At 50.8% G+C, this 14,096-nt stretch overlaps 1 protein-coding gene across 3 annotated transcripts in view; it reads right to left on the minus strand.

The window, feature by feature from the left end:
- MAP6 (microtubule associated protein 6) overlaps positions 1-14,096 on the minus strand; it is a 70,643-nt gene that overhangs the window by 12,476 nt on the left and 44,071 nt on the right. For all 3 annotated transcript variants that reach the window (XM_028116056.1, XM_088017822.1, XM_028116057.2), the window contains exons 2-3: positions 8,420-8,633; positions 6,207-6,403 (exon numbers count right to left, since the gene is read on the minus strand). In XM_028116056.1, the coding sequence (XP_027971857.1) occupies positions 6,207-6,403; positions 8,420-8,633 (411 nt within the window). The remainder of the gene's footprint in view (positions 1-6,206; positions 6,404-8,419; positions 8,634-14,096) is intronic.

Here is a 14,096-nt window from a genome sequence, read left to right on the forward strand (position 1 = left end):
TGGGGACCATTTATATGAGGACAAGGGACAGAGAGTTCAGCTCAGTTCTACTGTTTGAAGTAAAAAGCACAAAATGGTGGTCTCTGATCCAGTGCCTCAGGAAATGGACACCAGTTTTATCTTGGTATCTCCAGTACCAAATACATTTCTTATGAATGAAAAATTTGTTGGATCATTCTGTGTTCAATAACCATGCATTTTAGTTACCCAGGCAGTTAATTTAGTACCCAAAGGAGAAAACCTGTATATTTGGCTGAGACAGTTGGTCAATTCAGTCGGGATGTTTGAGCCAGTTGTGTGGGGAGACCGGATCAAATTCTTAATTCCCCCTATTTGTATCTGGGTCCCATGATTTAAAGAAGATCCTAGGTAAGCCTGCTGGAGGGCCTGCAGTGGTCTGACCAGACGATGGCACTGTGAGGTGTGGGTGTAGTTTTAGTTAAGAGTACAGCTTGTCTGAAGCCTGACTCACCTCAGGCCAGCCCCGGCCTCCCTCGGGTGAGGGCGGGAAGCAGTGCAGGCTGCGGAGCAGAAGACCCAGGCTCAATGCAGGCTTCCCTTCTCTCTGACCTTCCCTTCTCTGTCTTTTATACTTGGGGCACACACCTGCTTCACATGAGGAGAACTCAATAGAATGGCACAGAAAGAAACGCTTTGTGGGCAGTCAATAAATGTAAATTGTTAAAATATTGCTTAGGTCCGTGGACTCAAGGTGAATCCATAGCTAGAATTCTTTAAAAGCCTTTTTCTCAAAAAAAAAAAAAACCCACAAAAAACAAAAAAACAAAAACCTTCTTCTCAGAGTGTCTGCCCCAATCAAACTCAAGTATTGTCTGAGATTACCTAAAGCGAACTATCAGAAAGATCGTGAACACAGACCTTCCAAGCACTGAGAAAGGAAGGGGAAGGGCCTGAAATGACCCGTATTTAGTGTCCGCTGTGTGTCATTTCACCCTCGGTCCTCTCCTCCTCGGAGCATCTGTGCAGCAGGTGGCAGGGTGATGGAGGAGGTTGGGCTATGTGCCTGCCTCTGTAAGAGGCGAGTCTAAGAAAGGTTTCGTTCCATTCCTTTGAGACCGCACCTCTCCTGTCAGTGGGCTCGGGGGCGGGGGGGGGGGGGCTGGGATGGGGCCCCGCCTTAACTGCAGACGGTCCACAGGCTACCTGCTGGAAGAAACTTTTATACCTGTGGTCTTGAAAACGTAAACTGCTTTAAGACATCTTAGCGGTAAAAGGACCTTGAAACCACGATGACACGTTAAAGGGGTTTATAGCCTTTGTGAAGTGGGACTTAACACTTCCCAAATCTAGGAGAAGCAGGTTATAAATATTTCAACCCTAGTGGGAAAAAAACCCAAACAAACAGATAAGAACACACAAACTGTAAGGAAGAATGACAATATGCTTATAGCTAATTTAGCAATAATGACCTATTTTAAAACTAGAGGTCTGCTTTTAATTTTGTGAGCTGTTTGGGGAGGCGACACAAGTAATGAGCTATAGATTTGCCTCCTGGGCTTGGGGCAGCATCAGGGAGCATGGAGAGGCCGCGGCCCTGGGTGAGGCCTGAGCGCTGGTCACACCAAGCTAGCAAGGCTCTCTTTCCACGTTCCTGCCTGCTCCGTTCCCGGGTCCGTGCCGCCGCTCTGACTCTGAGTACATCTCACTTTCTCTCAGCTTATCATCAGTGTGTTTTTCTGTGGTCTTCTCGCCTCTCTGTCTCTACTTCTACCTCTTTGTTTTTCTCCTGTCTTTCTTTTTACTTCTCTCAGTCCCTGGTTTTGACCAAAACAATTTTTAACTGATCACAAAAGAGCTGAATAATAGGCCCTTATGTATGTTGTATTTATTAAACAGAATTTTGTGTTCTCTGCCTTATACAAAAGCAGGCAGGTGGGTGGAATGTTTTCTGTTCATCTGGAAAACAAATATATAGTGGGTTTTCATATATACGACCCTTGATTGATTCCCACCATGGCTTCTCCCCAAAACCCAGAAATTGGGGACCAGAAGTAGAATAAAAGTCCCAGCCTAGAGCTCCTAGCCTAAAGCAAGAGAGGACCTGTGGTTGTCGCCCGATATGTAGGTAAGGGCAAAAAGCATGATGGCAGGGAGCATGCAAAGGTCGGGGGAGGGGGTGAAATCTGGGTGTATGGAATGGAGGTCCCAGTTAGTAACCGCCCACTCACATGGCACCACTTTCCATGACGGTCTCTGCCACTTTCCAGCCCTTGCCTCGACCCTCCCTGAGTGAACTGCTCCCCCAGGACCTGAGCTCACCTGGTGTTGGACCCCTCCACACCTTTGCTCTTGCGGCTCCTTCTGTCTGGCACGCCTTGGCCACCCCAGACTCTGTTCACCTGGTCATCACCTGCTCATCCATTGAAGTTCTCCCTGATCCATGGAACCAGCTAGAACAGGCTCCTCCTTCATGCCCCACAGTGACCAGAGGTGGGGTCTCAGTCATCCTGGTTCCCTAGTGCCCGGCACAGTGCCTGGCACATAATAGGTATTCAATCAACACATGTTAGTAAAAGGAAGAGGGATCCCATACTAAAAGTGTATTATCTTTTGTCTCCCACTTTAGCAGAAGGCTATCCAAGCGGTTAAACCTGGCCCTAGCTCTGAGGTTCCCTCCCAGGTCTGCTCTCCTGCCTGTAGGCCTGCCCCACATGGCCTGCACACCCACAACCCACCCACTCTCCAAGGTTCCCTCCCCGATGCAGCCTTCTGACTCCCCACTCCTGTAGGAAGAAACCTGTCCTTCATATGAGCAACCAGCTACCTGGTCTGTTGTTACCTTACTTGGACCGCTCTTATGGCTGTTTCCGCTCCCCCGTGTTAGGCACGCACAAGACTTTCCCCCTAACCCACACAGCGAGCCAGCCCACAGAGGGTAGAACCTTCACAATGACCGGGTTAAATGAGTTAGTGAAGGCATCTCTACCATCTCTTGGGAGGAGAAAAAGCCAGAACCACCAGTCCTGCAGGATGACGGAAAGGGGGGTGGAGAATCAGGACCCAGCCTCCCGGCGCGGCAACGCGGTGCTGGGCGCAGGCGGTCACTCATCCCCAGCAACATGGGATCAAAACGTTACACTACCTTGTTGGCCAGTGGGTCTCTTGGTCCATCTTCGCCTTTCCAAACACTTAGCTCTGACTGCTTGCAATTAGTATCTGAGAGGCAATCTAAAAGAGTCAAGCTGCATTAGGGAGAACCCCAGAAAAACTGCAGGGCACAGCTCATCTCGTGGAGAGTGGCTCAAATGGCAAAGGTTGATTCCTTCACCTACTCAGCTGGGCCTTACCAAGGAAATAAGATCAAGAAAGTGGTGTTCGTCTTTAGCATTTATTTATACTTGGAAAAAAAAAAAACTGTTTGTTTGTTTCTGAGCAAGCACAGACCACAAGCACGTCACAATCAATTGGCTATACATGAATATTTTTTGTCATTTTCTTACTAACAGCAGGAATGAAATAGCACCAAGAGAGGTGTGCGCTACACATTACATAGACAATCTGTGGTATGCAACAAAACCCAGGCCACAAAATCGTAATTAGACACTTCCTGTCTGCCTTGGAGAGGCAAAGGTAGAACGGACCGGTTGGAAGCACCAGCAGATAACAGAAAACTTTGGGGAGCCAACGCACAGCTTTAGGGATTATTTTTGCAGGCAAGCAAAGCAGACAATAGGAAAGCTTCAGGCCTTGCTCTCTTGCCAGGGGAGCTCAAGAATCGGTAGGGAAATCCACAAAAATGGACAGCCAGGCATCGGAAGCTTGGTCATCTTCGGAAAGGCAAAACGGAAACACTGCTTGCAAAACCAGAATCAGTTTCAATCAGTACGTTTGGGATGCAGAATAACACTGGCTGAGTTCTATGTGTAAACAGTAGAAATCAAAGGAAGTTTCTTGCCATGAAGTGACACATTCAAGAGTCAAAGTGAACTACAAATAAGAGTTTTCCCAGTTGCAGGATTAAAAAGACGGGGAGCCTGAAGGGTCGAAAAGACATTATATGGGTCACGTCTCAAGCCGCAGGTGGGGCAGGGTTGGAAATTCAGTCCCTGGAGCTGCAAGGTGGGTGGGAAACTACAATCTGGGTGAACAAACTTGAATCAGACACGAGATCAAGCCGTACGTATCCTTCTGGTTGTGCTGCTGTGGAGACAGATGTATGTGTAACACCCAGCACGTCTCGCACGGTGTCTGGCACACAGGCATTCAGGTCGCGAATATGGAACGAAGGTTCCCCTGTGCATCGTAAAGTTTGATTTACTTGATCTGCAAAACATATATGACTGTTCTATGGAGAAATCCAAATTGCGGCTAACATCAACACGCCTGACTAATGCCAGACCTCAAGAGAACGAACATACATTGGCAAATTCTCTGGACAGAGTTAAGATCATGTTGATAGAGCTCTCTGGTTAACATTAAGATTAGTGAGCAAAGAGCTAGAATCAGTACTGAGGTCTGCTCTGGTCCTTTCCAGACAGGCATCAAAACGTGTGATGCACGAGCACTGAAACTCACTCCTATTTTCTACCTTCTTCAAAAGTTCTTCTCTGTTCCACGCCCTGAGATAGAAAGGAAGATGACGGTGGGCCTGGCCGAGCGCCTCATTTCTAGGAGTCCTGTTCTCTTAACAAATGTGGCCCGCAAAGCACACGCTCAACGAGTTTGCGAAAGACTTCTCCATCAGCCCCAGGGTGACCAACAAAATGGCGCCAACAGAGACTTTGCTGCTTGAATGGTCAGAACAGGAGAGGACTGGGGGAAGCCCTGCTTCCTCCACACCACAGGGACCGAAAGGGAGCGCCGCGGTGAGGAGCCGGACGACAGCCCAGCCATGTCACGGGGCCAGCAACAGTAAGGACTTCAAGGACAGGGGCAACAAAGCATACCGAGCAATGTACATGTCACAAGGTTTGCAAATGTAATTTTTCCGGTAGGTATGTTGGGTTCCCTCATGAGCACTAGGGGTCTTTATACAACTCTCTGACTACCGCCTACAACACAACTCTAGCACAACTAAGGTGCCCCTTGCCACTCCCGGGGGCGTTGGCCACACAGACACGCGAAACACAACACGGTGAGAGCTGCTTTTATTCATCAGTGAGGTCAAAAATGCTTGCTAATCACTTAGTAGGGAACTCTCCTAATCTTCAGCTAAGTCACAGACATTTCCACTAACTGAAGCTCAGCATCCTCTGTCTTCTCTGAGGAACAGAGCAAACACAGTTCAGGAAGGGAGAGTGAACATCGCCATGCTTGGCACGGCGTCGACTTCGCACCTTGTGTTTCTCAGAAGCAAGGAAGCCACGTTCTCAATACACTACCCCTGCCCCCTGAACTTTCCTCCTCAGTCATCTGTAACCAGTTGCTCTGCAAAACTGGGTACACAGAGGAGAACAGTCTCCTCACGCCATGCTCATCTTCCTAAGACGTCTAGAACGTACCTAAAACACCCTGGCCTGCTTTGAGTCATCAGTGGCATATTTATCGCTTGGCATACAATTTCAAGCCCACTGACAGGAAACTAAATGTAGTCACACGTTTCTAACAGAAAAGTCTATGAGAAAAATTACTGGAACTTAACAGACACAATTCATCTTATGGACATTAAGGCCGAGGTTTTTTGCTTTTTAAATATTTCCACAAATGCTGTCCATCGCTGAAGCCCAAAGGCGAGTTTCTCTAGCACACGATAACCCTCTGAATTTTGGAAAAGAACACATTTACCTAAAGTTCAGAACTGATCCCTGACACAGACCTTGGGGGAGAAGAGGCGGGCACCCTACGGGCATTCCCAAGCATGACCGAGAGACTTCCAGCCGCTGGGAAGGGCCTCTGCGTGCTAAGGCCTGCCTGCCTCCCTCGGCAGCCGACGAGCAGTCTCACCTGCTGTGGGAGGCACAACCGGGGAGCAACGCTTCCCGGGGTTCCTGGTGTTCCGGGGGCCCCGCGGCATGGACCCCTGTGCCGCGCTTAGCCCGGCCGTTCTCGATTTGGAGAGGAGGCATGCCGCTCGGGCTTGGAGACGGCATTCCTCCATCAAAAGAAACCAAACCAAAGAGCTCCTGGAACACTCAGGACCAAGGCAGATGAGAAACCTCTAAGCAATTTTGTGGCCTTTTTTGTTGGTTGGTTAAAAAAAAAAAAAAAAGGAAAGAAGAATAAAAGGAAAATGCAGTGAAATTTACTCTTTAGCCTCAGCCAGTTTATTGTTCATCTCTTTACTTTGCTCCTTGTCTTCGGGTTGGGTGGCACTGGGGCCCTCCGTGCTCTTTTTCTTAGAGGCCCGGCCCGACACCACCTGCTTGTCTTTGGCCTTCCTCGGGGGCTTATGGCTCGCTGAGGTCTTTTTTGGTTTGGAACTCTGAACACTAGGTTTTTCCACCTGCTCGGAGAGACAGACAGACAGACCGCAAATACAGAAACACAGAAAGGGAGGGAGTGGGAGAGAGAAGTTAGAGAGAAGACATGATTAGCTCAACGGTAACTGTCGTGATGACACTTGACATCGAGGAAGCACAGCGTCTAAAGTATTTTCAGTGACACAGGTCATCCGGCTTCTGAACCGGCTGGTCCGTTGTGGCCACAGGCTCACAGGCCATAGTGGCAGCCCGGCCGGGAGGCTATCACCACGGAACCACCGTGGTGGTGGATGATGGTAGCATTTTGCAATACCTGCTGCCCTCCCTGTGGGAGAATCGATTATACCTCATCACTCATCACTCTGTTCAACTTGGGCAGGCCTAGGATTTGCTTTAGTCGATGAAATGTGAGCAGAAGGGCTAGGGGTCACCTCCAGCGGAAACGGGAGGGTCAGCCCATGCTTCCCAGGGCTCTCTGCTCCGCGGCCATGAGGGAGGCTCTCCGTCACCCTAGGGCCACACTGCAGAGGCGGCAAGGGGTAGGGCTGTGGCCACCCATGATGGACAGGTATTCATAGGAAATAAACCTTTGTTGATAGAAGATGCAGAGATTCGGACGGGTTTATACCACCGTATAAACTGGACTTCTCCTTTGTTTCTGTCTCCAGGAAGGTGAGCTTGTGTGGAGAAATGGGCCAGGCAGTTTCCTCTCAGAGAGACCTTCAGCACTGCCCACCATCCACTCTTCCTTTCCTGCAGGCTCCCTGGATTGTTTTCCTTAGAGCAGCCCTTCCAGCCCATCCACTCCCCCCAAACCCTCGGCTCTAGCTCTGCCACCCACCCCCCCTACTCCCAGGAGATGGCCCGGCCCTCTCTTTCCTGAGAACTCTGGGGCCACGGTGTATGGTCCCGCAATATGCCCTCCATCTCTGGATTTACTTTCCCCAAACTTCCCTCCTTCCTCCCCTTGAGTCTTCTTTTGTGCAAAGCCAGCACTATGTCCTGGGCCCCACCTTGTTTGTGGAAGATGGGCAGAGATGCTGTTGGGCCTCACAGGCTAGGTCATTCATTCAGGGAGGTCCAGGGGTTTTCAGTCACCTCTGACCTGTACATCTTGGTTTTCCCGGGCCTGAGGGCTTTCATGGAACGTGGAATTTTCAGTGCTCCAAGTGGAGGAGTCCATTCAAGCTGGCTTGGTTTCCTACCTCGCCTATAAATCAGTCTTGGGCCAAATAGGAAACTCGACTTCAGTGTAAGACTTTCAGACAAAAGCAGAGGAAAGGATCTTACACTTTTCCTACTCTTGTAGATAAGAGTGGATATTTGCACAATCCCATGTGGCTTGACTTCACAGAATCAGCTTTGGTGCTGCTTCCAGCTGAGTCTCCAACTCCATTCTCCCCCTCATTCCCTCATGAGTGTGTACTGGGATGCAAATAAGGCAAAGTAGTGTTATTATATGGAAATCCCTGAATCTACTGGAAGTTACTTAGAAATGTACATCATTCACAAACCGTCTATTATAGTAACAAATTACCCGGAACACATCTTGCAGCTGATGAGACAGGTGCTCTGTGACAGACTAAGAGCTGATGGTGCATAGTGTTTACGGAGGAGAAGGATAAAAAGGAGTAAGGAAGTGTCCACGGATTGGAGCCAAGGATGCGGCAGGGGCAGAGTGGGGAGAAAGCTAGCGAGATACCTCCGATGGCCAGCACTTCAGGGGCAAAAGCCATTGTTTTAAGAAGGGGGGATTGAGGGCTCAGGTGAGGTTTTCTGCAAATTTTTTGGGGGGGGTTCTCTAAATCAGAGGCTAGTTCTCTGAAAACCTGCCAGTCTTCAAGCTGCTTTATTTTAGGCGCTGTTCCTTTTTAACACTCCCTTTGAATTTAGCCTCTGGGTTACCAAGAAGAGGAGGAATTTCCCAGGAGCCCGTGGGGGCCGGGCCAGGTGGGCAGTAGCCCCGCCCTCACACTTTGCTGCACTTAACCCCTTGGTTCTAGGTTGTGCTGAGGGGTTCCCCACAAGATCTATCTCACCTTTGGGGGTTCCTTGAAAGGTTCGCTGTAGAGGCTGCGTATTCTTCTGCGATCAATGACCTTATTGTCCGCTGGTGTCGGCTTGTTGGCCTCCCCTTTGAACTGGGCACTGTAGCTGGTCTCATGAGCCATCTTATCATCTGGGGGCTTGTACTGGGGCCTGGCTTTTATCGGTTTCACGGGCTTGATGTCCGTCCACGCTCTGAATTCATTTCTGTGAATCAAAGAAAGCATAGGAGATATGAAACACGATCTGCGGGGACGCAGTGCTCCTCGTACCGGGCTGCAAACACAGCAAGCTCTCAGTTGGGGCTGGTGCTGCACACGGAGGGGTGGCTGAGCAGTGTACTCCCTTCTCCTCATGGGGAAGCGCGAGGTTTCCTTCCTGCCACCTTGAGGCAGGCTGTGGCAATAACCCCTGTAGGACGAAGAAGCTCGGGCTCCCAGCTACCACTGTGTGATCACGGAGAGGCAAATCTAATCTTTGGGCCTCGTTTTTGCAATATCGCAAATGAGGCTGAAAACACTCAATCCACTCCGTCATGCACGGGTTCAACCTCTATGATTGAATGCCTGCCGTGTGTGAGGTCAAGAGTGCGAAAATGAGACGTGTTAGACAGTGTGCCTGGTATGCCGTGGCCAAAGACAAATGCCAGTCCCCTCCCCTGCCTTGTCATGATGGAGACCCTTTGTTAGCCAGAATCCTCCAGGATAGTTCCTCCCCTTGATAGCAAAGGGCTTGCTTCTTATATTGTCAGAAATTTAACAATCTTAATCACTGTAGATGAAAATACTCATGAGACGTCTAAATGCTTGCAGATCACAAATAAGCAAAATGTACCAAACATAATGTGGATGCCACTGTTAGGACTGATGTCGCACTGAGTATGTGCAGGAGAATCTTCACGTGCTCTGGTGTGAATGGCTATTGGTCCTGACCCCATAATGACCACCATCTGCTGCTTTTTTCTGAGTCAGTGTGTACATGTTCTTATCTTTCCTGTTAGGATCTTGTGGATTCCAATTAGCTGTTTCTGATCTGTTGCAGGGCTGGAGACTAGATGGGGACAAGGTCCAAAGCAGGGTAAAGTACATGTGGCTGCTTATGGAGACCACGGGATCCAGCCTGTTTATTGAATGCATGACATTCAATGGATCTGTTCTCATTTGGGGCATGAGAAGCTGTGTTGTGGGAAAGGAAGAGTTAGGGTGTAAATATCTGTGGTTAGGTTCTTCCAGTGCCCTCGTCACCCTCACTGATAACGCCCTCCTTTGGGGCTCAGAGACGAGTGGCCCAAACAGAGGCCACAGGGGACGGCAGAAGGAGCTGAGGCTGTGAGAGTCATGAGGTCCCAGCCCCGCCTCTAACGAGATGTGGAGCAGTCCTCTCCCCTCTCTGAGCCTTGGTTTCCACACCTGTCAAAAAAAGACCAGACAATGTCCTTATCATTCCTTCTAGCTCAGAGATTCTCTGAGTCGATAAAGCTGGTTTGGTTAACACTGAGCCACTTGCTGGTCATTTGACCTCCTGAGGGGAATTGGCTCATTTGTGAGCAGAGAGACCACAGTTTCTTAAGAGACCCTCCCCCAAGCTTCAGACTTGCCTTTCCAGTGCAGCCTGGACCCCCACCTAGGGGCCCCACCAACTCAAACCCAACATCCTTAGAACGAAAGCATCTTGTCTGCCCTGCCAAATTGTCTTCATTCCCTCATCATTCAATTTCTTTCTTTCATTCATTCATTCGCAACACATTTACTGAGTGCTTAAGGTCTGTCTGGCAGGATGCTGAGCTCTGTGGAGCCCAAAGTGAGTAAGAAGAGGCCCTGGGCTCAAGGTGTGGGAGGCAGAGGGTTGCAGTTACTCCAGGACAGTAAGAACAGGGCCATGACAGAGCCTATATCGGCCTGGGAGCGAGTCGGGGGTGTGGGTTCTGGAGTGGAGTCAGACGGCACAGGGAGCTGGCCAGGGCTTCAGGCAGAATGAGGGGTACCCGAAGAGGCTGCCGAGACGTGGCCCTCTGCAGACAGCTCAGGTGGTCGGGGGGGAAGCTTGTGGGGACGGGGCAGATCATGAGGTCCTGCCAGCCATGCTGAGGGGATGGTCTGGACCATAACGAGGAGATGCCAAATGGCTCCAAGCCAAGGATGAATGTGACCAGGTTAGTTTGGGGAGAGAGAACTTCGGCAGCAGTGTGAATGGTGCACAGACGGGGTGAGGTGAGTCGGGAGGCCAGGCCGGAGACTGTGCAGTGAGCCCGGATGACAGCAGAGGCCTGAGCCAGGACAGTGGCAGTGGGGACCGGGAGTGGCTGAGTCAAAAGGGAAGTGGGCAGGACTTGAGAGCGGCTGAGCCGTGGGAGGCCAGGGTCAGAGGGGAATCTGGAGAGATCTAGGATTTTGGTTTGTAGGTGGCAGTGCTCCCCACTGAGACGGAGAACCTGGGAGGAGAAGGGGACTGGGAGGGTTGAGACCCCCCTGATTCCGTTAATGGCACCCATCTGCTCTGGCCTCAAGGCTGTGTTATATTGTTTCTTGTGGTCTCCTCCCTGCTTTTACACTTCCAGGGGTTCAACCAGCTACTGTGACCTGACTTTTTTTTTAAAGATTTTATTTATTTATTTGAGAGAGCGAGAATGAGATAGAGAGCACATGAGAGGGGGGAGGGTCAGAGGGAGAAGCAGACTCCCTGCTGAGCAGGGAGCCCAATGTGGGACTTGATCCCGGGACTCCAGGATCATGACCTGAGCCGAAGGCAGTCGCTTAACCAACTGAGCCACCCAGGCGCCCTGTGACCTGACTTCTGAGCCATTTTGGGCTGGCCTGGGTCACACTGGGGGCTGTGGCTACCATGACCCATCTAAGAATCCAGGCAGCCCCTCCCTCCTCCCACCCTTCAGGACCAGAGTATTGCTGAAGCCCCTTATATGAGGCTTACCAGTAACAACCTGGTTCCTGAATATAGAACCCTGAGTTCTCTGCTCCTACCCCTGCCTGCTTCCGGAATTAGGACTGACATAGGTCTACACCGGCCCTAAGAACTCTTTCTGGATCACCTCTCCCAGGCCAACCTCTGCATCTTTCTGCATCTCTGTCCTGGCCTCTGTGGGCTGGCAAGTGTCTCAGGGTGAGCATTACCCATGGGGCGTGTCCTCGTGGGAGCAGTTTGGTGACCCCTGATCTTAAAGAACTGCTCTTCATATGAGGCCATGTTAGTGAGTCCCATGATTAAGTTCACTGTAATTATGACAGCTTGGTTGAAACCCAAATTCTGCTACTTAGAACTTTCTTTGAACTCTCCACAAAACCTTCCCCCAGCCACAAGCCATAACTAATCATATGTCACAAAAATAGAATTAGCTACCATTCATTAGTCCCCTTTTACAAGCTGGAGGGTTGTTTTGGTTTTGCTTTGGTATATTCTCCATAATCCTTACAACAACTTTGAAAGGAGGTAGTATTGTATGTCTCTTACAAGACAAGGTAAGCCAGGCTCAGAGAGGTCAGGTGGCTTGCCTAAGGCCAAACAGCTGGCAAAGAAGCAGGGCTGAACGACGAGCCCGAGGCTGGGAGGCCCACATCCTTCCCACCGCACTTCCCCAACGTGCTGGCACCGCAGTGTGCTGGCCTGTTCTCACCGGAGGTGCCCGGGCGGGCTCAGGCCTGCTGTGTGCAATGCCGTGCGGAGGAGTCAATAAATACCCTACGTTCACCTCCTCCTGTCCTCTGTCCCCCTGCGCCATCTCCCCTTGGCCCTCAAGGCCTCCTCTCCCTGGACCGTGGCATCAGGACCCCAGCATCAGAGTCCCGGCACCCCCCCACTCTGATTCATCGGCACAGGCTCCAGGAGAAATCTTCCTCCAGCTCGGCCGTAAGCACATTACTCCCCTATGAAACGCCACAACAGATCCCAGTCACTACAGGACCAGCTAAAGTCCAAGCCAAGGCCCCACTAGTTTCCTCATGCTGTCACTCCTCGGGGTGACATGCACGGCCCTGTGACTCGGCCCCAAGTTACCTTTCAGGCCTTACTTCTTCATCCTCACCAGTCACCACATCGTCAGTTAGTGAGCACTTGCTGGGCGCCAGGCGCTGCGCAAAGCTCTTTAAATGCCTTATCTGCTGTAACCCCCACAAGAACCCCGTGCCGCAGCTACTATGGCTGATTTTGCCAAGGAGAACACCACGCTCCCTTCCCTGAACGCCTACTGCACTTCCCCTCCACTGAGCTTTTGCTCTTGCTGTTCCCGTCCCCAGCCTGCTCTTCCCTCCATACATCCGGCTACTGAGACACCACATGACGGTCCTTCCAGGCTTGGGTGCCCCCTCCCCAGGGGGCCTTCACCAGTCCCATGGCTGCACGGCTGCACGGAGCTTGTTCTCTGAACTTCATCCCTCCGTAGCACTCACTGTTCTCTGTGTTAGAGCAGGTTGCCTGTGTAGATACCTTTCTTCCCTCCCGCATGGGCCACTGCTGAGGGTCAGCAGGGTCCTTTTGCATCTGTGTAATGCTCACAGAGCCCGGGCCACAGATTCACAATGCAGCCTCCGCCTCACTCACCCCTGTGAACGGCTGAACAGGAAGTCCCTGGGCTGCCCTGGCCAGGGAGAGGGCACGAGGCTGTCTGGCACCTGTAATGCTTCTCACCATATGCGTCCACAGATTTTTGGATGCTCCTCCTTCAGGTGGGACTTAGTTCCGCTTCCCTTGAATGTGATCGAACTTAGTGACTCCCCTCCAACCAACAGAATACAGTGGAGGTGGCCATATGGAGCTTCTGAGACTGAGCCGCTACAGACCCCGTCAAGCCTCCTGCTTGCTTTCTTGGGGATCACTCACATTGAGCACAGAAAGTGGCCACGACAGGATGACGCACACACAAGCCCCGTGGAGAGGCCTGTTTGGCAAGGAACTGAAGCCTCCTGCTAAAAGCCACATGAGTGAGCCAGCTTACAAGTGGATCCTTAGCTCCAGGCAAGTATTCAGATGAACCACCCAGCTAAGTCATTCCTGGGCTTCTGGCCCTCTGAGACTGTATGAGATAATAAACATTTGTCTTGGTTTAAGCTGTTAAGTGTAGGGAGTAATTTGTTACAAAGCAGTTGATTCTAATACACACCCTGATCAGAAACTATTCCTCTCATCAAAAGGGGCTTAAAACACCCACACTTCAGGGCGCCTGGGTGGCTCAGTCAGTTAAGCGGCTGCCTTTGGCTCAGGTCATGATCCCAGGGTCCTGGGATCGAGTCCCGCATTGGGCTCCGTGCTCAGCGGGGAGCCTGCTTCTCCCTCTGCCTGCCTCTCTGCCTACTAGTGCTTCTATCTCTCTTTCAAATAAATATATAAAAAAATCTTTTAAAAAAAACCAAAAAAACAAAACAAAAAAACCACCCACACTTCACTTCAGCAAGGCAGAAAGCACTGGTGTGAGCAGAGCACAGGAAGTTCAAGCCCTCAGCAGAACTGCGGCATCAAGTGAACAGAAGGTCATGCTCTGGTTGCATGACACTGGGTGGTCCTGGGATTGAGCCCCGCGTCAGGATCCCGGCTCAGGGGGGAGCCTGCTTCTCCCTCTCCCTCTGCCCCTCTCCCTTGCTCCTGCTCTCTCTGTCTCTCTCAAATAAATAAAATCTTAAAAAAGAAAAAGACACTGAGGCGGGGGGACCGTACTGCAGCCCT

This window comes from Eumetopias jubatus, unplaced genomic scaffold (genome assembly GCF_037043125.1).
Source record: "Eumetopias jubatus isolate StellerSeaLion01/CBP00866 unplaced genomic scaffold, mEumJub1_p1.0 scaffold_13, whole genome shotgun sequence".
Classification (NCBI taxonomy): Eukaryota; Metazoa; Chordata; class Mammalia; order Carnivora; family Otariidae; genus Eumetopias; species Eumetopias jubatus.